This window comes from Diprion similis, chromosome 4 (assembly GCF_021155765.1).
Source record: "Diprion similis isolate iyDipSimi1 chromosome 4, iyDipSimi1.1, whole genome shotgun sequence".
In the NCBI taxonomy this organism is placed as follows: Eukaryota; Metazoa; Arthropoda; class Insecta; order Hymenoptera; family Diprionidae; genus Diprion; species Diprion similis.
Window position 1 is genome coordinate 16,395,151 of NC_060108.1, and position 23,622 is coordinate 16,418,772.

General features: G+C 37.4%; 1 protein-coding gene across 2 annotated transcripts in view; it reads left to right on the top strand.

The window, feature by feature from the left end:
- Positions 1 to 23,622, top strand: part of LOC124406087 (neural-cadherin) — a 53,074-nt gene that overhangs the window by 21,305 nt on the left and 8,147 nt on the right. Inside the window, exons 11-18 of one of the 2 annotated variants that reach the window (XM_046881447.1) lie at positions 1,617 to 1,628; positions 3,638 to 3,828; positions 8,135 to 8,324; positions 8,418 to 8,600; positions 8,711 to 8,900; positions 22,775 to 22,918; positions 23,214 to 23,329; positions 23,418 to 23,582. In XM_046881447.1, coding sequence (XP_046737403.1) covers positions 1,617 to 1,628; positions 3,638 to 3,828; positions 8,135 to 8,324; positions 8,418 to 8,600; positions 8,711 to 8,900; positions 22,775 to 22,918; positions 23,214 to 23,329; positions 23,418 to 23,582 — 1,191 coding nt within the window. Of the gene's footprint in view, positions 1 to 1,616; positions 1,629 to 3,637; positions 3,829 to 8,134; positions 8,325 to 8,417; positions 8,601 to 8,710; positions 8,901 to 13,219; positions 13,550 to 22,774; positions 22,919 to 23,213; positions 23,330 to 23,417; positions 23,583 to 23,622 lie in introns of those variants that run through there. The other variant, XM_046881448.1, reaches the window with a different exon arrangement.

The window sequence follows — 23,622 nt, forward strand, 5'->3', positions numbered from 1 at the left end:
TATATACATATATGCAACAAAATAAGTTTCCTTTGTACGGCACTTGTCTAGTTAATTATTATTCTTATATTGATATGCACAATGTGTTCACTATGGTACTTAGCTATGCCTGATTTCCTTTAAATGCTTCACGTACCTGAATTTATAAAATACCGTAAAATGAATACAGTTTGGGTATTTTTTAAAGAATTTTTGTGTAAGAAACGGTATCAATATCAAAAGAAAAATAAATGAACAAAAGAAACGATGAAAAAGAATTCGGAAACGGAATTGAAAAGAAAGAGGAAAAAGAAAAAGAATTTAAAAAAAAAAAAAAAAACACTAAAGCTAAATATCTAGTGATTGTTCATATCGGACATTTTGCCAATTTTTTTTCCAATTACGGAAATAGTTTTCCCTTGAAACGAATAAAAATAAAATAACAAGACAAGAGAATTGTACGTTATTATTTATATACGTATATATATATATATATCAAGACACAATTTACGTACACGTGTATAAATTGATAATTGATACAGAAAAAAGTACGGGCGTCGAAGCACGTGATGATTTTTCTCATTTTTGCCAAACTTTTTTTCCACATATATATATATACAAATAAAATTTTTTTGTTTGATGTCCTGCTGCCATTTGAACGTGTATACATGTTTTGGGACCAGTATAAAATAATATGTAAATGTTTTTCAAAAGGGAAGTGATGTTTTTTAAACTTCCAGGAGGAGGTGGGAACGACATTTTTTGAGCCCCACGAGTATGGTGTATCTTCATCTGCTACGCATTTTGTGGTGCATCAGACATAAACATTTTTTGAACATGTTTGCCCATATTTTATATGAATGTGTTTTTTGATTCCTTTACAGGAAACGGATCTCTCGCTATCGCTCTCTCTCTATATATATATATACATATCTTTCTCTATCTCTCTATATAACAATATAATAATAACAATAATAATAACAACATCTAAATCTCGGTGCTCACATTCCGATACATGTATATATACATATATGTATGTGTTAATATACGTATACATATATATATATATTATATACACATGTGTTTGTAATACATATATATGAACCGATAAGATTTTAATTTTTTTTTTTAAGTTTTTTCAACACCGTTTTCATAATACATGCAGAGAGCGCATATATTTGTAGAACATAAGATTCTTGTCCGAGGTGTGACATTTTTTCTTCCTGTGATTGGGGCAGCATACAGCTGTTTTAACCGGACCAGAAACAGAAAAAAAAAAAAAAAAAAAAAAATGATGATAATAATAAAGAAAATAATAATAATAATTCAAAGAGAACGAAAACGAAAAAGAGAAAAGACAAACTGTAAGAAAGAAAAGAGAAGTGAACGAAAAAACAACGAAAATAACGTCCATCGGTTTTTGAGTGTCGTTAAAGAAATACCAAAAAGACGGGTCGTCATATTTTCACCCTTACCCGTTTTCCGATGCCTCTTTGCATAATGCATTTCTGCTTGCATGTATAAAATGCCTGCATTTTTAATTTTGTATAAAAAAGACTAATTTGTTATTCTTATTGTTTATGTTTGTGTTTATTGCACCATTTACTTTCTTCGGATTTGACGATGACAAAAAAAAGGGCTGTTTTCCAGTAAGTAGGAATTTGTTGTGTTTTCAATTTGCTCAGAATTTATTCTATTATTATATTATATTATATTATATTATATTATATTATATTACATTACATTACATTATATATTATTATTCTATTATATTCTCGTTGATTTAATATTATACTTTGTGGAAGATGTTACATTGTCTATTATTTAATTAATCGGATCAGTTTGGAGATTTTTCTTTTCTCGACCTTTTTATTTCAGGTTTAAATGATGTTAAGTTTCACTTTATTTACACATTCAGCGAATGAAGAAATTGATTAATTAACAAATACATATGTACGCACCCCACTCCAGCGTACCTACGTATTTGTCAATAAACGCTACAGTAGGTATCCGCCAAGTCGTACTACAAAAACTGTACATTATTTTTTTTTCACGTTACATAGCCACATCTGCACAAAAGTTATACAATTTTCATATTATATGGTACATCTGAGTTGTGGCAATGTGAAATTTTCTTCTCGTGCACAAATTATCACAAGAAAAAACGATAGAAATTTTGAAGACACGTACTAATGTTAATCATTGTTACCCATTCGTTTACTAGTCAAACTAATTAATCACAAAGTATTTATCTATGGTCGGGACACTTGTATATGTATATTATACACGATTTACATAAATAATATTATATACTTTAGTATGTGTATATATATAAAATATAAAGAAAATTTTAGGATGCACTTAATAATCATGTATACGTATATATACGTATAGAAATACGTATACATAATGTAGCTACAGTGGTGAGATGTGATTTTTTTTTTCTTTTCTTACATACCTCGATATGCTGTACTTGTATAATGATATATTATTAACATTATAATAATGATATTAATCGCTTGTTTGAGTGTTCCAGAAATTGTTGAAGTACAAATAACATATCGTTCGGGATTAATACACGACTTTCCGGATACCTACCAATGCGCTTACGCGTTTTTCCATATATCGCGGTTACATCGATTTGATTTAATTTTTTTTATTTCTTCATTTCCAAAAATATTTTTCTTCAATTTTTTTCGCGACAATTTATATTATTTGGTCGGTAATGATACGGTCTATGCATATAGGTATATTATCTTTCCTATACCTATACGTTATACGTCGCGTCGAGTGTTCATTACGTGCATTTTAGTATCGATGATCTAACATCGATATGTCAACATATGTATATCGGTGATTCGGGCGCGTGGCATAAGAATTTTTTCCCGTGAACAGTTTCCGAAAGAACAAATTTGCGGACAGATTCATTTTGTTTTTCTTTAAATTTAATTTAAAAAAAAGCCGAGGGAGGAATTTTAACGAGTCGGGAATATGAGACGGAAAGTTTTCTCTTTTCTCCAAGAATCCGTGGTACAAATTTCGCTAATTTTCTACTTCTAGGTTGATAAAATTAAGTTTATCCGTGCAACCAAAAACTTACTACTCTCTCGAATTTCAATATTCAATAGAGACTCGTATTCTTGCGGATATTTGATCAAGAATCTACAAACTCGAGAACTTTTTTTCCCTCATACTACAGAAGAGCGGGATAATTTTTTCATCCAAGTTTGTAAAGAATCCGGATTTCATCCCAAGGTGAACTCCTTCCGTATAAATTCGGAGTTTTCTGAGTTCAAAATTGATCAGTTCGTAACTTTCTCCCGGCGCGCCCGAATCGCTCGCTGTCAATCGAGAAAATTTTCCATGAAAATTGCCCCGGGCGCGATAAATAATTAAATGATAGTTATTGGTGAAACATTCTTTCGCATTCTCATGTATATTATATATACATATATAATATACCTATTGATTTCTTGTATAATATTATTTTCTTCGAGCAAAAGACAAGCAAACAAACAAACAAAAAAAAAAAAAAAAAAAAAACAAAGAAAAGAAAAAAAAAAGAGAACAGACAAATCGAATCAAAAAAAAAAAAAAAAAAAAAATCTCAAAACTACCCAAATACCCTGTATCTTGACGGCCCATGTTTTGCCAATAGCGAGACAGGTATCGCCTGAGAGTGCGGGCATCCGACAGAGGGACGCCACCCTCGTATGCAGACGTGGACGTTGAGTTAGACGTCGTAGACAGAAACAATAAACCTCCTGTGTGGGATATGAGTGTATACGGCCCCATTCACATCAAAGAAAATGTCACAGTGGGTACAATAGTGACGTCAGTAAAAGCCAGGTTTGTATGCCATGCCCAAAGCATAGAGATTAAGCTCGGCGTGTGCGCGTGAGATGATGATGATGATGATGATGATGATGATGATAATGATGTAGCCGTCGGACAGACAGCGAGACCGTCGTCTACCGGAGAAAGAGACATTCGTGGGGTCCTTTCCACGCCCCCGCTACATCTCTTTCTCTCCCTTAAATATTCATATATATACATATATGTATATATATATTTATACCTGTCTCTCTATCTCTATCTATCTATCTATCTATCGATCTATCTATCTATCTGTCTGTCTACCTCTATTCCGGGAATAATTCGTAGCCGTTTATACTTTTCGTTTATTTTCTCCTTATTCAATATCCGGAATAATAACAACACATTAAAAAAAAAAAAAAAAAATCGAAAAAAAATCATACACACACACGCACATATGTACACATACACCAGACACGAACAAGAGATATTTATATATATCTGTACATGTAGCGCATAGGGCAGAGATCTCTCTACGGTCATGGATCCTACGGCAATTGGGACCTGTCGTCTCATCCGAGCCTCCAGCTGCGTCGCAGATCGATCATACCCTCGCTGTATGACTTTATATGTACTGCATATTACATATATATATATACATACGACGAACGTATAATGCGATATAGAAACTTGTGTAATGCTGCAGCAGAGAAAAAAAAGCAGAAAAGAAAAACAAACTAAAAAAAAAAAAAAAAAAAAAAACTTCTCCCGACGAGACCTCATCACGAGCAAGTCGTACTGTACTAACGCCGGTCTTTTTTCTGTTTTTTTGTTTGTTCCTATTCTAACGTATATTGGGCATAGCGTGAGACGTACAAGCTGGAGGCCATGGCAGAAGACAAAGGTTACCCGCCCTTGTCGCGAACAGTGGAGGTACAAATTGACGTTGTGGATCGTGCGAACAATCCACCTGTATGGGACCACGTAGTGTATGGTCCGATCTACTGTAAAGAGAACATGGCCGTTGGGGCTAAAGTTGTGTCTGTTAAAGCCAGGTCTGTCAACTGTTAATGATCCGTGCAGCTGCACGACCGCCCTGCACGCAATCGTGGGAATTTGTTTTTACCTGTATTTTTTTTTCAACTTTTTTTTTCTCTTTATACATAAACTTTTTTTTTTTTTTCCTACGTTGTTACTTTATTTTTTCATTCATTGATTTATTCATTTATTTACTTGACTACTGTATTTATTTCTCGTAAATATACATACGTATATGATATATCATATTATACATGGATATTATGTAAGATATAAATTATACATGATATATAACTATGACATAATGCACGTTACGTCGAACCCCACACACTTGTTAATGCACGTCTCTTGGTGTGTGGCTGTTCACTCGACCTGCCTTATTATAATTACATTACGCCTCTCATCCCGTCGTTCATATATTACATAGATATATATCGCGTTATACATAGGTATAATTCATGCGTGTGAAACGGGACACAAGATTTTTTATACACGGCACCCCGTAAATTTGAGGGTTGCGATATACTCGCTGTATTATTTATTACATGACACGGTTTCGTATTTCACAAAGTGCGGGGAGACGTCACTTTTATTCCCTTTGAATCCCTTCTTTTTACTTATTAAATCGACCCCAGAGTCCGTGGTTATGAGCACGGAAAATGAAAGGCTAAGAGGCAATTTGAGTAGATCGATACTCGGAATGGACAAAACTAGTGAATCTAATAAATTTTGGTCGTAATTTTTATTGATCATCAAATCGTAATAAAATCTTAATATTGCAATTCTAACAGATGATGAAATTTCCTGAATGCGTTGCCTGATATTTGTAATTATTGTAATCAACCGTTGGAAAAAAGTACATAAATGGGATCGATAAATTTTTGAAATAATTGTTCCAGTCACATATACCCTCTGAAATTAATTAAACTTCAGCAATATCGTTAATTTTTTATGTCTCCGCTCGCGTGCAAGCCCCTCAAATTATACGAATAGAAATTACCCGTGATACGGTTTGGATTCTTTTAAACAGGTATAACGGATTTAACGATATTTTAGATGCCAGAAGCTAAATACAAAGCGCTTAACGATCGTTTTTTTTCTTTTTTTTTTCGTCAAAATGAGTATGAGAGCTACGGGTTTTGTGATTCAAGCTATTTAGGTAGAATGTTATTTTATATTGAACGTAGCTAATAGTATTTTTGAAGGTATTTGATATTATTCTTTTTTCTGTATTACTGAGATTTTCTTTTTTTAATTACACGTTATTCATACTTTCGTTCTGTTTTCACACAAATCATCATCGCCATTACTTGCCTACATTTCATCTTTGTTTTTGACTTTTATTTTTCGTTAATATGTTTACGTTCAAACTCACGTCCCACTAGTTCGTGTTGTTGTTAGTAATAATGTAATCGTAAATTATCAATATATATATATATATATATATGTGTGTGTATATATATATATATAATATATATACATATATTTATATATTTATACATATATGTATGCCGTAAAATATTTTTGGGCATGCTTGACTATATATAGTGGCTTTTTTAATAAAAAGGTTCGTTTTTTTGCAATTTTTCATATATATATATATATATATATATATATATATATATATATATGTAAAGACATATATATATATACTATATAACTTTTATTCACATACGTTGCACGTACGCAATGTGATCGGTTTTTTCTTCGTTTCTATTTACGTTTTTACGTGATTTTGTTCCGGAAGTCATAAATGCTATTCATAGTGCATTGATTTATGCAATATACGATTAGCGAAGCTCCATTTGTTGTTACAATAGCAATTTGTAGAAATTAAATACGTAACGCTTACACAACAATTGGTAGTCGAGATCGGTCAAAGTGAGGATTCTGAAATTACTTGCAATATTGCAATCTTAGATCGGGTGAAAATCTTTTGAATTTATCATATTACCCTTGTCAAAGTAGCTGAATTAATTGAAAAATAAAATATAACTCACGTTAGTGAGAAATTGCTTTCTGCAATTTATCTATTTCATTTATAAATGTAAATATATCGCACGTAGTTTAGAAAGAATACCGTGTCAATTTGTTGGGTAGGTTTTACTAAGTCATTTTATTAAAAGAAATTGGTCCAATCCGGTTTCTGGGCCGGAGAGACTTGTCGATATTCCTTTATCAAACCAACAATCATCAGACCTCTTGATTGGTATGCAAAAAGTAAATGAATGAATGAATAAATAAATAAATAAATGAATGAATAAATAATTTTCCAAGCAAATGAGCACGTTTGATTTTTGGTATGCGGGCTATAATTCTAATACCACGGCGCACATTAAATAATAAACATCACCGTTCATCGTTCACATTAACGAATCACATTACAATATATCTTGGGAAGTTTTTTATTGGTAAATGTTTTTTTTTTTTTTTTTTTTTTTGTTCTCAAATATTTCTTCCACACAATCATTTTTGTGAATTTTTCCGAAAATTCCATTCATGGCATCGCTTTAGCTACATAGAACAAAAAAATGTAGTCACGCTTACGCGTAAACACTGAATAAAATTATTATATTAAGAAATAATGAGAAGTAATAACAAAGAAAAAAAAAAAAACGCTAAGAAGAATTACAAAGATAGTGAAAAGGTTGTTCGGTCAAGGGAGTAGATGAAATTATATAAGTTATCAATTACCGTATAGGTATTATAAACTTACGTTAAAAGTTTAATGAAACCTTTTGTTGTCGAAAAATATTATACGAATTAGAATACGGTAGACGTTATATTTACATACAATAGACATTACTGTAATAATTTTATTCTCATTTCCATGCATGACGTTTTTATACTACGTACCTATATAATTTGTCGTTACATCAATTAGCTCATTATTATATTATTATATACCACATAACATATATATGTTTTAATACAACGATAATAATTGAATATCTATATACTTATATTGTACATATACATGAACATTAATTTCATTTGATCAATTTCTTTACTCTCGTATAGTAACATCTATATTCCATTCTTTTGCGATTTTTTTTATTTTTATTTTTTTTTGGCAACTCTATATATCAGTAACTTTATACAAATATATTTTCGTTCGTATTTTTTTTATTTTTTTTTTTTGTTTTCAATACAAACATACGTATATGTATAATTTAAATGACATATTATTATCGTATCAGAAATGCCTATATATACATATATATACATATATACGTATATATATACACACACGTGGATTGATTAATGGTCAGAAACTCATTGAACATATATTTCCGTATAGCTCTGGCATCGAGGGAAATCCGAGAGTATTTTACAGCCTAATGCCAGGATCAACCGCCCAAACGAACAAGTTTAATACATTCTACCTACAGCAAAGGGCGGACAAGGGTTTCACTTGGGCCGATATAAAAGTGAATCATCCCTTAGATTACGAGAGCATAAAGGAGTACAATCTGACGATTCGTGTCGAGGTAAGAAAGCAAAACTGCATGGTATAAAAATTGACTCTCATTCCGGCCAAATCCAAACTCAGCAACAATTATATTCTGAAACTTATTTTACAGAACAACGGGGCTCAGCAGCTCGCTTCTGAGGCAACGGTATACATAATGCTCGAGGACGTGAACGACGAGATTCCCCTGTTCACAGAACGGGAACAGGAAACCGTTTTGGAAGGGGAACCGATCGGAACCAAAGTGACCCAAGTCAACGCGATCGACAAGGACGGTACTTTTCCGAATAACGAGGTGAGTGCCGCGAAAATTTAGGGTGTGAAAATTAATTAAAGGGTAGAAGAAGTAAGCTATACGTTGCACTGACACAAAACGTTGACGCCTGTCTCGATGCGATAACGCAGGTGACGTATTACGTGGTCGAGAGCGACAGGAACGAGGGAAAGGACTTTTTCGAAATAAATCAGCAGTCGGGCGAAGTCTTTACGAAGATTGTCTTCGATCGAGAAAAGCAGGGAGCTTACGCCCTCGAGGTCGAGGCGAGGGATGGCGCCCCTTCCGCTCGGCCGAACAGCAACGGGCTTCCGAACTCTGGTGAGTCCGTGGAAATTGTCATACTACCTATCTATTCGTTTCTCCCCCCCCCCCCCCCCTTTTTTTTTATTTTTTATTTTTCATCATATTGTACGGTTGGTCACTCTTATTTCTTCTCCTCGACGATCGTTCCTCGTCTTCCGAACTATTTATATTATGTATTAGCGTGGTTCTTAAAAAGGTTATTTTCGAATTTGGACTGGCTCGCTTCTCAAATTGACTCCAGATAATTAAAAAATAATTCCGCGATTTTTTCAGGTTTTTATCTCAACTCTAACCGGTGTCCCTAACAGGGTGGATTTTCCACTCAACCCTTTCAGGGACAGATCAAATCTAACGAACGGATTTAGATGAAATTTGGTAAAGGTTATTTTTTTTGTAATTTCATGTTCAGATTCGTTATCAATGACTTTGAAAACACCCGGGTACCGACTTTTATCGAAATCAAATGAGTTTTTGGATTCTGCTCTACGATATTGGATCCGTTATTTTGAAGTTGCTAATCTTGATTTCAGATTCGTAATTAGCGACCCAAGAAACCCGCTTATACAAAATTTCATCTAAATCCATTCGGTAGATTTAATGTCCCCCTAAAAGGGTTGAATGGAATCCACCCTCTTTGGGGCAGGGGTTAGAGTTGAGATAAGAATTTGAAAACATATAGGTATTATTTTTTAATTATCTGGGATCGATTTACGGGGTGAGCCGGTTGAAATTTAGAAAAAACATTTTCAAGAACCACCCAATTAAGGTTTCTAATTTCAACAACTTCGAAGTTGAGCGTCAACGGCTAGATTATTGTATGCAATATAGAATATTGCAGAATGAAAAGTGACAGTATGCTGCACCGCCAGCTCAAAGGTTTTAAACATTGTGAAATTAGACTAATTGAACAGCGCGGGATTTACAGAGTCCTGGTTATCCTCTCGTCGCTTCGTTTACTACCTGGCATGGATAATTACTCATGAATTTAATTAAACCGACGACGACATAATTGATTAGTATTGAAGCGAAAAAGTGAGTAATAATAATAATAATAACCAAAACGACAACGATGACGACGATGACGATAATTAAAGGAATTAAAATTTCATCCCTCACGCAGCCCGTCAGACCCGAAGGGTTGATGTTATTGATGTAATAATGGATTATTGCGTTTTAATTTAGTCCGTGATTTCCCTAGTGGGAATTGTTTTCATTCGTTGATTCCGGAAAGCGTGACGGTAATATCCAGGCCGCATTTGGATGACGGATGAATTCATCCCCCTGACGTTCTTAAGCTCGGCTTCACACGCCGCTGTGGGGGTGCTCGATTTTTTCTTTCTCCTTCTCCTCATTCTTTTTCCACTTTTTATTTTTACTCCTATTTCTTTTCTTGTCTCGCTTCTCATCTCCTTATGACAAAGTGTCTGTTTTTCGACAATGTTTACTCGTGAAATACGTATTTAAGTACGAGTGTGTATACATGTATATGTATGCGTCACGGCTATCCATGTGATATCTGTGTGTAACGACCCTGCAAGAAAATACTTCTCGCAGAACAAAGGGGGAAAAAAGTAACTCCCGTCGAGGGGCTTCGTAGCAAGAGAAAGAGAATTTAATAGGGTGTACAGATTTCCGAGATGGCAGAGATTTTCGCGGTGAAATTTATACTCGACCTATTCGGTACATCGAGGGAGGTTAAACTTTCGTCTCCGTTGAAAATTATTGATTTACTGCGTTTTCCCGCAGCATTTCGTCTTTGTTATGGACAAAAAAAAAACTGCCATTTTTATTTTCCCTCTTCGGATCTTTTGGCATAGAAATTAGCGCGCACGTTCTGTACAGCCGTTATTGCAGTTACATAGCTTCGTAACGCTGCAGCTCGACGTCACAAACTGCTTGTAATTACGCCGGGAGAATAAATAAACATCTGGCTAACCGCTTCATTTGCATTGCACATCGCGTGCGTCGCTTTAACTATGCCGATCCGTGTGTAGACTCGAAAGTCTGAAAAGTAGAAACTAAAAAGTGACCATTAACGCATAAATAAAATATAAATCGCCAATATATAATACATATATACAGATAAAAGAGGGTGGGGCAAAGTAGCCCCTTAAGAAAATACTGCCTAAAATGAGAATCAAATGTTTACAGTAATTATGATTTCCGGATAATTCGTAATTAATACAAAAGTCAACGGGGTTAATTTTGTCTCTTGTTATTTAAAAAATTTCAGGGGTCCACTTTGCCCCAACTTCCCCTACGTGTGTATATTGCATATATTGCGCATTATATTGAGCGCAGGGTACGGAAGCTCGAAACAAAAACGAGACCTGAGTTAACCGCTGAAATATGCATCCCTCTACGCCGGATGGCATACGGACCTACATATATACATTTTTCCTGACATTTATCGCCGCATTACTATAACGTATATATATATATATATATATATATATATATATATATATATATATATATATATATATATATATATATATATATATATAATGTGGACTGTGTATTTACGCCCAAGTACCCACATGTATGTTGATTCGAAATTTCGATACAGTGGCTGCACAAATTTTATGAATATACAACGAAAAAGGTAATCGATACGGCGATAAAAAAGTGGGTCGAATGGAGTTGAAAAAATATCGGGGTATCGGAGTTAAAGATTACGGGTCAGACACATTTGACATCCTTGATGTTTAAGATATTTTTTACGATTATGAGTCCATGCGTCGATTTCACGAACTTCTTCTGAAAGTCATGTTCGAAATCCTATATATGTATATATGTATTATACATCATTTCGTGAATTATTCCATGAAATCTTATGAAATTTTAACACATTCTATCCGTTGCTGAATACCTTCATATCCCGCATAAATATAATCACGGTCAGTTTTATCCGATACCTACTTCATAAAAATCCAATAAAGTATAGTAATACGAGTTGCTTATAACATAACTTTTCATTCCTGTTGTTAAGCATACGAATCACGATCATACGAATAAGATTACATGTATGTACAACATGCGTGTGTGAAATCGGGATAAACTTCTCTCTTCGTTTATTACGTATCATAAACATTTTACGCATCGTCTTTTATCATCTAAATCGATTTTTCCAAGTTATCATAAAAACCCGGTGTGTGAAAGGCATAAAATACGCATAGTGGCAGCATCGTTCCATGAAATCTCCATAAAGTAGATGAAATTTGTTGAGTTAGTTGTGAAACTTTCGTCCAAAGTTCGGTCGAATTAGACGAATCATACTAACGCAACAAAACTTTTCTAATTTAGTGCTGTTTCAATACTGCCATATATATATACGTATGTACAACGTATATATATATACCCTTCAACGCCATTCAACACAACACGGCGAAATCTCTGCGGTAGCAGCATGGCAGTAGCGAAAGTAAACAAGATTCGCCGAAAGAATATCACACATTTTCCCGTAACGATCCAAGTCCGCGTAACTGAAAGAATACACATACGGAAAAAGATGCAAAAAGTAAAAGAACAAAAAAACCGTAGACCAAAGTCTGCTTCTTTTATATTTAATTAACCGAACCAAGGTGTCGCGTCAGCACCAGCACCACCAGCAGCAGCAAAGCGATATGATCCAGAAAAGAGAGAGTAGAGATACAGGGAGAAAAATCGGCGCCATATAGCGTATATATAGATGCCAGGGGGAGTGAGAGGAAAAAAAATTAGGGTGCAGAGCGAAAAGGGGTTGCGAAAAATAAGAAGAAAAAACTCGCGGTCGGCTCCCGCCGAGGAGTGAAAAAGTGCAGTAGGAGAAAAAAAAGTGAAGACGAAAAGCTTTCCGACATCCCATTCCATCCATCCTGGGGGCCGATACACGGCGGTATACCCTAAAAGGGGGGAAGAAAGGGGGGTAATTGTGTCCCGGTTATAGCCCCGACACGGAGCTTGATCGGGATCGAGTGCCGGGGAAAAAAGGGGTTGAGTGAGGAGTGGGGCGGGGGGGGGGGGGGGGTCTCATCGCGATAGTTCCTCATGTCGTTTTCGCCAGTGTTTTACGTTGTATTATTTCTCCGTCACCACATCCCCCTCCTCCCTCCACCAGGCAACCCCTTTGCGTTACTCTCGACACGGTACGTATGCCCCAAAACACACCTGCAGGTTCTCCGTGTCGCCCCCGCAAGTTCGCAGGACCAACACACGCGATATATTGACTGAGCAGGCGAATTTCTGCGCTGACTGATTCTTCGCGCCTGCGTTCAAGCCCAGCATCCTCGATTCGCACCGCGAGTTTCCACCTCGCGATCAGTAGAATTTCATCCCCCAGACGATGATCAGCCTCGCGCAGCATCGCCGACGCGGTTTCGTCCTCCGAACGAATTCAGGCAGCGTCGCAGCCTCCCGCGCTAATTCCCTCTCTCTCTTCCTCTGTCTCTCTCTCGATATATAATAATAATTCGCTGTGACTTGTTATCGCAGTTTTTCGACGACGTTTTACCCTCCTCGATTAATGATACCGCTCCGGTGGGCTCAGAAGAATTTCCACCGCTGTTCGAAGTCGATTGCTCAATTCATCGTCATTGGAATACTTTGGTGTCTATGTGATGAACGTGATTTAATGGTTGACCCGCTCAAATTGTTCTGGGTTATAACCAACAGCACTTATCTCGGTACGTTTACTCGCCCCAATTAACTTAGCCGCTAAGTTTTATTCAACAATTTTTCTTCCGTTTTTTTCACATGTATTTTGCGCCTACGAATTTTCTTATAATTATATAAAGCAAGTTCTACCCCAAAAGTTACTTACAGAGGATTGAGGGAGTGGGCGAATGGAATTTGATTAACATTCCGAGGCGCTCTGTCCAATTATCGGCCAATTAATATTGCCCGCATACTAACAGCCGCACACCGATAGCTTCGCATAATTTATTCCGTCAAAACAACCGATTAAACTTTCCTACTCGAAACGCGTTCTGCAGAGAGGGTTCGACGTGATGCATTTTAATCGATGCAAAATTATGGTAATTCTTCCCCGGAGGCGCGACTTATAACTCGTCGCGTTATCGTGACGGTTATACTTTCCGTCCACTTTTTACTACATCGCGGAATTATGAAGAAGATGCTCAATTTATTATGTGAAGCGTGAACTATCCGCGGGGTGTGAAAATTGGTCAAGTTTCTTACGTAACGAGTTTTTCCCTCTCTTATAGCCGTAGTCAAGTTTTCGCACAAACTTTAACCTCCCCTTTCACCCCGTAAATGTTCCTCCTCCCCTGGCAACTGGAATCCAATATGTGAACAGATTTTCAAGGCAGGAAGCGCCTAGTGACGCACTTTATTATCTTTTTCAAATCATACAAATACCCGCGCTTTGTTTACGAGCCATATTTCACCCTCCGCTTTCACCGGCAACATTTATCTCTGCATGGGTTTCGAAAAGCCTGCATGTATCCGTTTCCACGTGTATACCTATACACGCAGGTATCACCTACGTGTGTGCTGCCGTATACTCGGCACTGACAGTGATTGATTAAACGGGAAAGCTATTCGTTCATCTATCCTCCGTCTGACGCATGCAATAATTAGCCCTTCAGGAACTGGAGTGGCAACGGGGTTTCGGCATTCCCGTCTTCGCTCTTGGCGGTTCTCCGATGCTTGCCTGCGGCTCCTAGACACGATTGTTTGAATTACTCAGTTCCACGAGTGGGATTAAAATCTGGCGCCAGTTTAGCTCTCGTAAGTCATCGTTCGGCTTACTTGGTGAAATAGGAATAAAACTGTCACCTCATGGAAAATCATAAATCATAATCAGTTCTATTCCCCCTGAAGTCTTCGGTTTAATTATTACCTTTTTGATTCTGCCTCGTATAAATGGCGACAAGATGAAAGAGGGAGCACTTTTTGCGAAAACTTTTTCTAAAATTCTCACTCCACGTCCGATCACGCTGGGGCTTTACTACTGTTTTTTGCTATTTTTTGCGAGCTTGCACCCGGTTCAGCGTATGAAAATTGCCGATATTTTTCTGCCATTGTTTTTTCTTACGCTTGTCATTTCCAGCTGTGGATCGCGTTTTCTACTGAAGGATTTACCGGAAAAGGGCTAAACACAGCTTTTGTTTAACCTGCAGGATTTAGGCTCTCGGCTTGCGACGGGCGTCGCGTTCTTTACAACGAACCCATTCAGACTGATGGTTCTTTTACGATCCCCATTGTGCCTAGAGGGCCTTCATCGTGTTAGAAGTCCCGCTTGTATCGTAAATGTATATATATATAAATATAAATATATTTCAGCATATGTGTATATATGTGTACATGTACAAGGTATGTTATACATCCACGATACAGGCAGGATTTTGAGCGTGATGCAGGCCGTCGAGGCACAATAGGGATCGTAAAAGAACCATCAGTCTGAATGACTTCGTTGTAAACGAGGCAGTGTCCGTTGCAAGCCATGAGCTTAAACCCCGCTGGTTAAACAAAAGCTTTGTTTAGCCTTTTTTCGCTTAACCCTTTAGCACAAACACGATGAACAGCTGGTAACGGCAACCGTAAAAAAAAACAAAAAACAACAAAATACCGACAGTTTCGATACGCTGAACCAGCTGCATGTTCGTAAAAACCATCAAATATAGTAGTAATGCCTAAGCGCCATCAGGCGTGGAGTGAAAATTTCATTTACCGATGCCTGTACAATACGGATATTACGGTTTAATCGATCGTTTCACGTGACGATGAGCGTATAATTAACTAAAACCTTGACGACATTACTCGTAAAAGTTCTTGAACCATATAATAGCGGTAATTATTATCCTGACGCTTCTGAAGTATGTGTTTTGATATACGTACAGCTTTATGATCAAAAGCTGTAGTAATTAATTGTGTAATTTGGTAGAAATGATTGGAAAATTGCAAATTCAAGGTTTAACAAAACCCCTAGAGAAACCTTTTCGCTTAATTCAGTCACTTGCATCTAATTTTGTTCGTCACTTAAGTTACTTAATTAAAACCATGGGATATTATATTATGTACCTGTACTTGATTTTTCCCATGGCCAAGAATACACCGAGTACAATATACTAATTTTGAATGTTTAATAGTGAACGTATATCGGAGTAACAAAGTATAGATGAGCTCGTCCGCAAAAATCTTTTGAATTCATTTACAGAGAAGAGGAGACGCAATTTATCAAAATTAAGTGACTCATACGCCTTTGGCATTCCAAAAGTTTTACTGTAATGGACTCGCTCTTTCTCTTGAAGTGTTAATTAAACAGCGCTTTTGTCATTCAAATTTGCTTTTTTTCATGCTACTTTTTTTTGTAATAAATTCAACTCGATTAACTCGAAGCTGTACCTTTTGACTGGTTGCTTTGTAGATTCTTTTGTTTCCATAGAACGTTTGAATTGAAACTGTTTTTGAATGGACTGTACTTACAATTAGAACAATCCATCCTCAATTAATTCTTCGATGTCCTACGGTCTACGAATAATCTGCCCGCATAGTTCTTACCGTATCATCGAAGTGGTATTCTAATTTGTTCTCCAATGTTCGTAAGAACCTTATTGTTAGACTGATTTATTGCACTAATTCATAATAGTTGTAACGTAAATCTACACATTGCTAGGCTTCAGAGTGACTTTAAATCGGTCCATAAATTTTTCTGCACGAATAATTCGATCAGAGTAAATAATTCTCGTTGCGTAAGATTATACAGACCAGTTAGTCAGTTTTGACGTTAAACATGTTTTTAGCAATTTTTCAACAGACGATTGAATAAAATGCAGTTTTGCACATTCCCTGGTACATTTTGCAATTATCCTGTAGGGTATCGACAGTTCTCTTTATTTTGGAAATTCCATCGTTTTATTTCCCGTTTATTTTATAAATCAATTCCTGCTTGTTTCACCAGTGCACCTCTGCTGCCTGTCGAGTAATTAATTACGACTTCCCTCCAGTAGCGAGTATTTTATTGAATATTTGCTTTCAAACAACTCAGCGAGTTGTAAATTGCGCAGAGTGGAGGCTGTAAAATATACAAAATACTAAAGTATAAATATTTCCCTCGCAACCACTTTACTCCGGCGGTAATGCGCGGTACTAATTCGCGTTCTAAGATTGTTTGAACAAAATTCAAATAGCAGAATAAAAACTTTTCCTAATTGAGCCTGTCCCAAAAATCCAATCCACCTAATTGGCTAGTTACCCTTTATTACCAATTACCTACCATCGGAATAATAATCAAGCGGAATACGAGGCTCCAAGAGTTGATTTTCCCTACCGGCTTAATGCACTGGGAAAACGATCTGTGCTTAACGATATACCGGGAAGTTTAATTTCAACCGTGATTTCCAGTGTATATTATGTATATAGTTATACCGTTTCAACAACGACGGAATTCAAACAACGACAAACTGATGTAACTATATATCTGCAGGTTACTATTTCAAGAAATAATTAATGTTATGTTACTCTGGAAATTCGACTCGGCAGCGAGGAAGCGATCTCTAAGTATGTCCTAAGGGTTTCGCTATTCCACGGAGGAATGAATTTCGCTGAATTGAATTGGATACTCGCAGCTGCGGGACGAAGATTAGCTTCGTGCGCGAAATTATTCATTATGACATATTATTGCAGTCAGCTTTATGTTTCCCTGAATATGCAGCGTGTACCTGGTGAAACAGGTGGAAGAATTTTCATTTCATAAAATTCTCTCCACGCGTATTCTCCATGTATCTAGTTTCCGCTGCAATATACCGCATTGCACAGTAACAAAACTGACGCTGGATTTATATTATATGCATGTATAATAACGCGGTATGAAGAAATTTCTGCAATTCTACTTCACTGGTGAAGTAAGTTTGTCTCCTCTCCTCTGTAAAATATGGAGTTGCCAGGTAGATGGGTTATACAATACGCGCCTAATATATTCCGGAGAAACGTCAAGCCGAGGACTCTTTTTCTTCAAAAATTCAATTACCCACCTGCGCTGGCACTCGCGAGTCTGACAACTTTCCTTCGTTCCGCTCCCTTCACCTTGAGGTATAAGATGCCTACTTTGCTTTTCGCATCGGCTTATGCACCTGCAAGAAGTACGCTCAATTCTTCTCCGAGAAATAATTGCACCAACGTTTGCAAGTGCACGCGCGAGGCATTCCTGGCTGCACTCGCCTCGCAGAATCGAGTGGAAAAACGAAGGAAAAAGCGAAAAGAAATGAAAAAAGAAAACACAACTCGGTGGTTATTTCCACATGAGAAATTCTAATCCATTCGGAGGAAATCTCTCGTATCGCATTGCTTCGTGTATCTACAGTTACGTATAAACGTACCTGACACGGGAGTTTCTTTTCATCTTGAAAAATCCCTTTGTGCTCGCTTAGGACGAAGATATCTAGCTCTCAATACAGCTTGGCGTTGATCCAACCGAATATTTCTTCCATCGGGAATCAGTCCTCGATCGCATTCTCAATACCGAAAAGCACGTTATACGGATATCTGTAAAAAGCAGCTCCATCGTAAGAATATAAACGAAATTATGATTATACTGTGTGGAAAAGTGATGTGGAATATCGGCCAGATGCTCGCAACTGTGTAGAGATGCGCTTTAAAATTTAGACTCAAATTCACCGCCTCTGTAAGTTGCGGGAAAATTTTCTACACTCTCTTTCTACTCTAGCTTGCACACGCCGTTGTTGAAATACAGCGAAAGCCGTGCCGGAGTTACGTGAACACGTTTTAAATTGAATCCAAACACGTATATTGTATAATGTACCTTCCGGCATAGTGCACTTAAACCCTGCAGATCAGACATGAACTCAATTAACTCCCGGCTCGTTGTTCATGCCTTCCACCTCTCCATTTATTTCCTCATTTTATTGCCTGTAATTGTTTATCTGGATATGCAATTTCACCCAAACGAGTTTTTACTTGAAAATGGATATTTTTTTCATTAATTTACTGTAATTTTTCTTTAATGCAAAAAGCTTGAAATGTTTCCTGCACAGCCAGGATGAGCCTAATTAGTCAAAATTATTTCGTTAAATTGGTGATAACTTTTTCATATTTGCATAATTTCAACGGAGGAAAATTTCGGGGTTACCGTGGCCTAAAAATTAGTCTTCACCCTCCTGCTCGTGAAATTTCATCATCTTTACTACGGTGGTGCAGAATTTTTTCCGCAAAATTGTAAGACGGTTTTACATTTGCATTGAATGTGGTATCAGAGTAGTGAAATTTGTTTTCTTCAGAACAATCAATCAGGCGTCACGTTTGTTAGTTGCATATTAAAATCTGAGATATCACCGAAAAATATCAAACTGACATTAAAAGCTAGGAATACAACTGCAGGATTGGTTGTAAAAAACTTCAATTCCACCAGTGAAGTGCCAAAATATCAGTTACAAGTTATCAGAGCCAGAGTAGATAATATATATATATTATTTAAGTAATGGGACACGATCTTATTAGACACCTGATACGCTAGGTTCGAATACCCTAGACATGGGTCTGGCACTTCTTGTTTTTCCGCGGCAAAGTTGATGAAAGAAGAGTGCAGAAGGATAGAATAATAAATTTCTGTGAAATACCAGGTAAAAGTGACGCGTTATTAAAAGTGCGATACACAGGAGTTGTGAACATACCGTGTGGCTGCCCGTGACAACGACTGTACAGAGAAATGGGGTGAAATAATAAATTGGCATAAACGAAGGATGAGGAGATAGGAGAACACGACGGAGGAGAAAGGGAATGAACCAATTTGCCGTATAAGTCGAAGAATAATCTCGTTCCATCAGGCAGCTGGCTTCCACAGTCGCGCCCCTTCTTCGCTGTCAAAATGCTTGACGGAAGAAGCTGCGATGGAAGAGAATAAGTGAAATAGAAAAGAAAAGAAAAGGAGATGAAAAAGCGGGAAAAATGTTTTACGTGCTTTTGAGGCGACTAAGGTATAGAGATATATACCCGCGCCCCCCGGGGATCGATCTTTTGACGAAATTAGGACGCCCTCGCTGAGGATTCGCCCCCGTTAACATCCGCCGGATTATCATCGGTGCTTTCTCGCTTCTGCGGTCGGCAGGGATTCGACTCTGGTGCCGAGGACTTGATTCTCAGGACGAAGACTCCCGGTGCTGGCCCATCAGGAGTGATTGTGATCGAGTTTGGGGACCGCCGACGTCAGGGCGCGGTCACGGGGTAAGGAGGCGGCGGTTTGGTGCGCGGCGCCGACGAGCTTCATCGATCCCTTCCTCTCGTCCCAGTAACGGGTGGTTCTCCGCCTCTGGACCCGTAGAGGAGAACGACGACCGGCGACGCCGACGCCGACGCCGCGACGGCCACCCTCTAGCTTTGGAGGAACCCGCGCTCCTCGCACGAAAACAAAAGTCCGAATAAGACAAAAGTTGTCGCATGTATCTATGAGCCTCTGCATAATACCTTCTAGATTACTTCTCCTGCACCTCGTCGCGATTAAAGATGTGATTGAAATTTCATCCCCTCGCGTCTTCTTTTCTTTATTTTGTTCGCGTCGCCGAATCACCGTCTCCCCTCGAAGACAAATCTATTATCGAAACTTCGTAGTCGCGTGCATTCAGGATGGAAAAGTTTGTGAAATATACTCTACTATCATCCTTCCGACGCTCTATGTAACATCCAGTATATTTCTGGTTACTGTACGATCTATTTTCATTTTCTATTGTGAAACTCGAAAATATACGGTCCCGCGTGCAAAATGGAAATCAGTTTTTAACTGTAACTGGGAAATATTGTCGAACGTGTTATTGTTATTTTGGGATACGATGACTGCAGGAATCAGTTATTATACCCTCGCCGGTGAGCGTTGCGATGATTTGATCATGGTGCAATATTACAGAGATGTAAACCGAACAAGTCGATTAATTAATGATCCAATTACATCAATATGAGGTATATTCCCAACTGTAATCAGTTTAAACGTTTATTTGCATCAAATTGTTTTGTAAATGGTACAACATTCGAATATTATTTTAACGATACTCATTTTACCTTTATTTCCTGGTAGATATAATAAAACTAAATTGGTTGTATTCTGTAGTCATCCAAAAGTTTTTCTTATTCATAGGGTCGAAAATTTTCAGAACATTTTCATCCAACTGTGATATACACGTTCTGTCAATCCGGGAAAATATTTACTTGAAACTCGTCGTCAGGTTCTTTAGAAAAATATTTGATATTAACGTGTTTCAATTGTTTTGATGTACTCAAATTCCCTATAACACATCAAAACTAAGCAGAGTTCGAATTAACTTGAGAAACTCTTTCCGGAGCTAAAATTTTTTTCACTACGCTATCGACAGAATTTCATACCGTAATCTATATTTTTGCTGTTAAATTTTTTTCTAAAACCGTGTACCTCGAAATAATCACTGAATCAGTGAAAGTGTTGCAAATATTTGACCAAAGCTTTGCGAAAAAGTTGCAAATATACATATTCGTGCATTTTGTTTACAACGGATTCTTACACCAGCGTTGCCTTTGTCTACAAGAGAAAGTAAAACGCATTGACGATCCGGCAAAATTGGCAATTTAATTTCCCACCTTTGATCGTGTTTTTCATTAGCTGCTGGCTTAAGAAGTCGCGAGGATCTCGGGGTCTTCAGCCGCGTGAAACGTCAGAGGAGAGAAAATAATTGCTCCCTTCAACTCTGCCGGGATTTAGAATTTCGAAAAGGTTGGGATGAGTGATGTAATTTCGGTGAAAAATCACATGCGTATTCGGAAGAGATTTGACAAAAAATCTCGAGTTTAGTTTTCGAGATACGAAGCCGTGTTGAGAACTTGATAAACTGACTGCTTCGTCTTTATAGCTGCGGGAAAGTTGAGGTAGAATTTATCCGCGCGCGACGTGCATGGAATCTCATAAACTGTGATCTATAAATTTCAATCAGTCCACCACACGCGCGTTGTGCTGTGATCACGTGAATAAATGAATGAATGAATAGAATAAGAATAAGACAAGAGCGATGAATTTTTTAGTGAGTAGGAAAAGAAAGACGACTAGGAAAATAAAAATGAATAATTTAATAACAACTCGATTGCGCATTGATCGGGTGCAAAAAAAAAACCCTTCAGTTTTGCATCCAAGCAAGACTTTGCTCAGTTTCGAAGACTTACGGCGTTAAATGCTAAATGACGCGAAGCCACGAACCAAACGCGTGCAGTTTAGTTGATACACGCGATTTCCGCTAGGGTGGATTTAGCGCATTTCCTAGGGCATATTACTCGCGAGTAAACTTTCCCCATTTAGGTAAGCGACTCTTGCGCACCGCAGTGAATCTAATCTGCCAAATTTCACACCGCCTATCTCGCTTAGCCAAGCCGTGCAGCGACATCCCCTTCTATTTTACGCCAGGTTGGCTTGGGTTGGCTCAGCCTATAACAACTAATACAGTAAAATTTGAGTTGTGAATTACGGACTGTAATCATTCCTAATTCTACCCGATTCGAGGATCCTCACCCCTCAGTCGGCCTTGGGTCAACTTGGATCAGGGTAGTTAATTAATTTGACTTCGATGTACAACTTCACATGCTGCGGATATATTTGGACGTTGGGCAAATATCGATACGTTTGCCTTTCAATTCACCACACTTGTAGGGGGACTGGTATTAGTTTATAATTTTGAGGAACTGAAACAGAAAATACATATTCCGTGATGAGTTGTTTCTACTTTTTTTATATGAAAAACAATAGTAGAGTCCCGATTTGAAAGTGAAAGAAAACTCGATGCAATAAAAATGTTGCTGATTGATTATAATCGGGGTTCAGATAAACGACGACGCGAATTTTGAACTGGGTTTTTAATTTTGCTATCAAATATCTGCCGTGTCCCATGACTATTGAATGATATCGACGATTTGCGTTTCAGTTACGAAATTCATTCGCATTGGTATAGCAGACAAGAACGACAATCCGCCGTACTTCGACAAAGCTTTATACGAGGCGGAAGTAGACGAAAATGAGGACATTCAGCACACGGTTCTCACAGTCACCGCCAAAGATCACGATGAGTGTAAGTTGGGAATTGAGAAGGAACAAAGAGAAATTAAGTAGCAGCTACATACAGAGATTGAATTATTTAAATTCTCCAAATATGACGAAAGAAATGTTTTTCAAATCCGGAAGAAATGCTGAAATTTGATTCAACCAAGACGTGGTTAGCGCAATAATTTGTTTCGTCAAGTAAAACCACATTTGCTCGAATTATCAAAACACTTCTTTTGCCATGTTTGATAAATTAAACAGTTATGTATATATTTTTTTTTGTTTGTTTTGCGGTTGCTAATTGCCATTTCCAAAATCCCCAGCCTCGCGTATTCGATATGAGATCACGAGCGGTAACATAGGCGGTGCCTTTGCTGTTAAAAATATGACGGGGGCAATATACGTTGCCGGGGCGTTGGATTACGAAACGAGAAAGAGGGTGAGTAGCAATTATTAGATTGGATTTTGAAACCACTGTAAAATTCGAGTGTGGAGGATATACGCGAACAATGATTTCTCTGAAACAGTACGAGCTGCGTCTAGCCGCGTCGGATAATCTGAAAGAAAATTATACGACGGTTGTCATCCACGTGAAAGACGTGAACGACAATCCTCCAGTCTTCGAACGGCCGACTTACAGAACGCAGATAACGGAAGAGGACGACAGGAATTTGCCGAAGCGCGTTTTGCAGGTGAGAAAAATCACCTTGTAGCGAATATTTTCACGCCCTA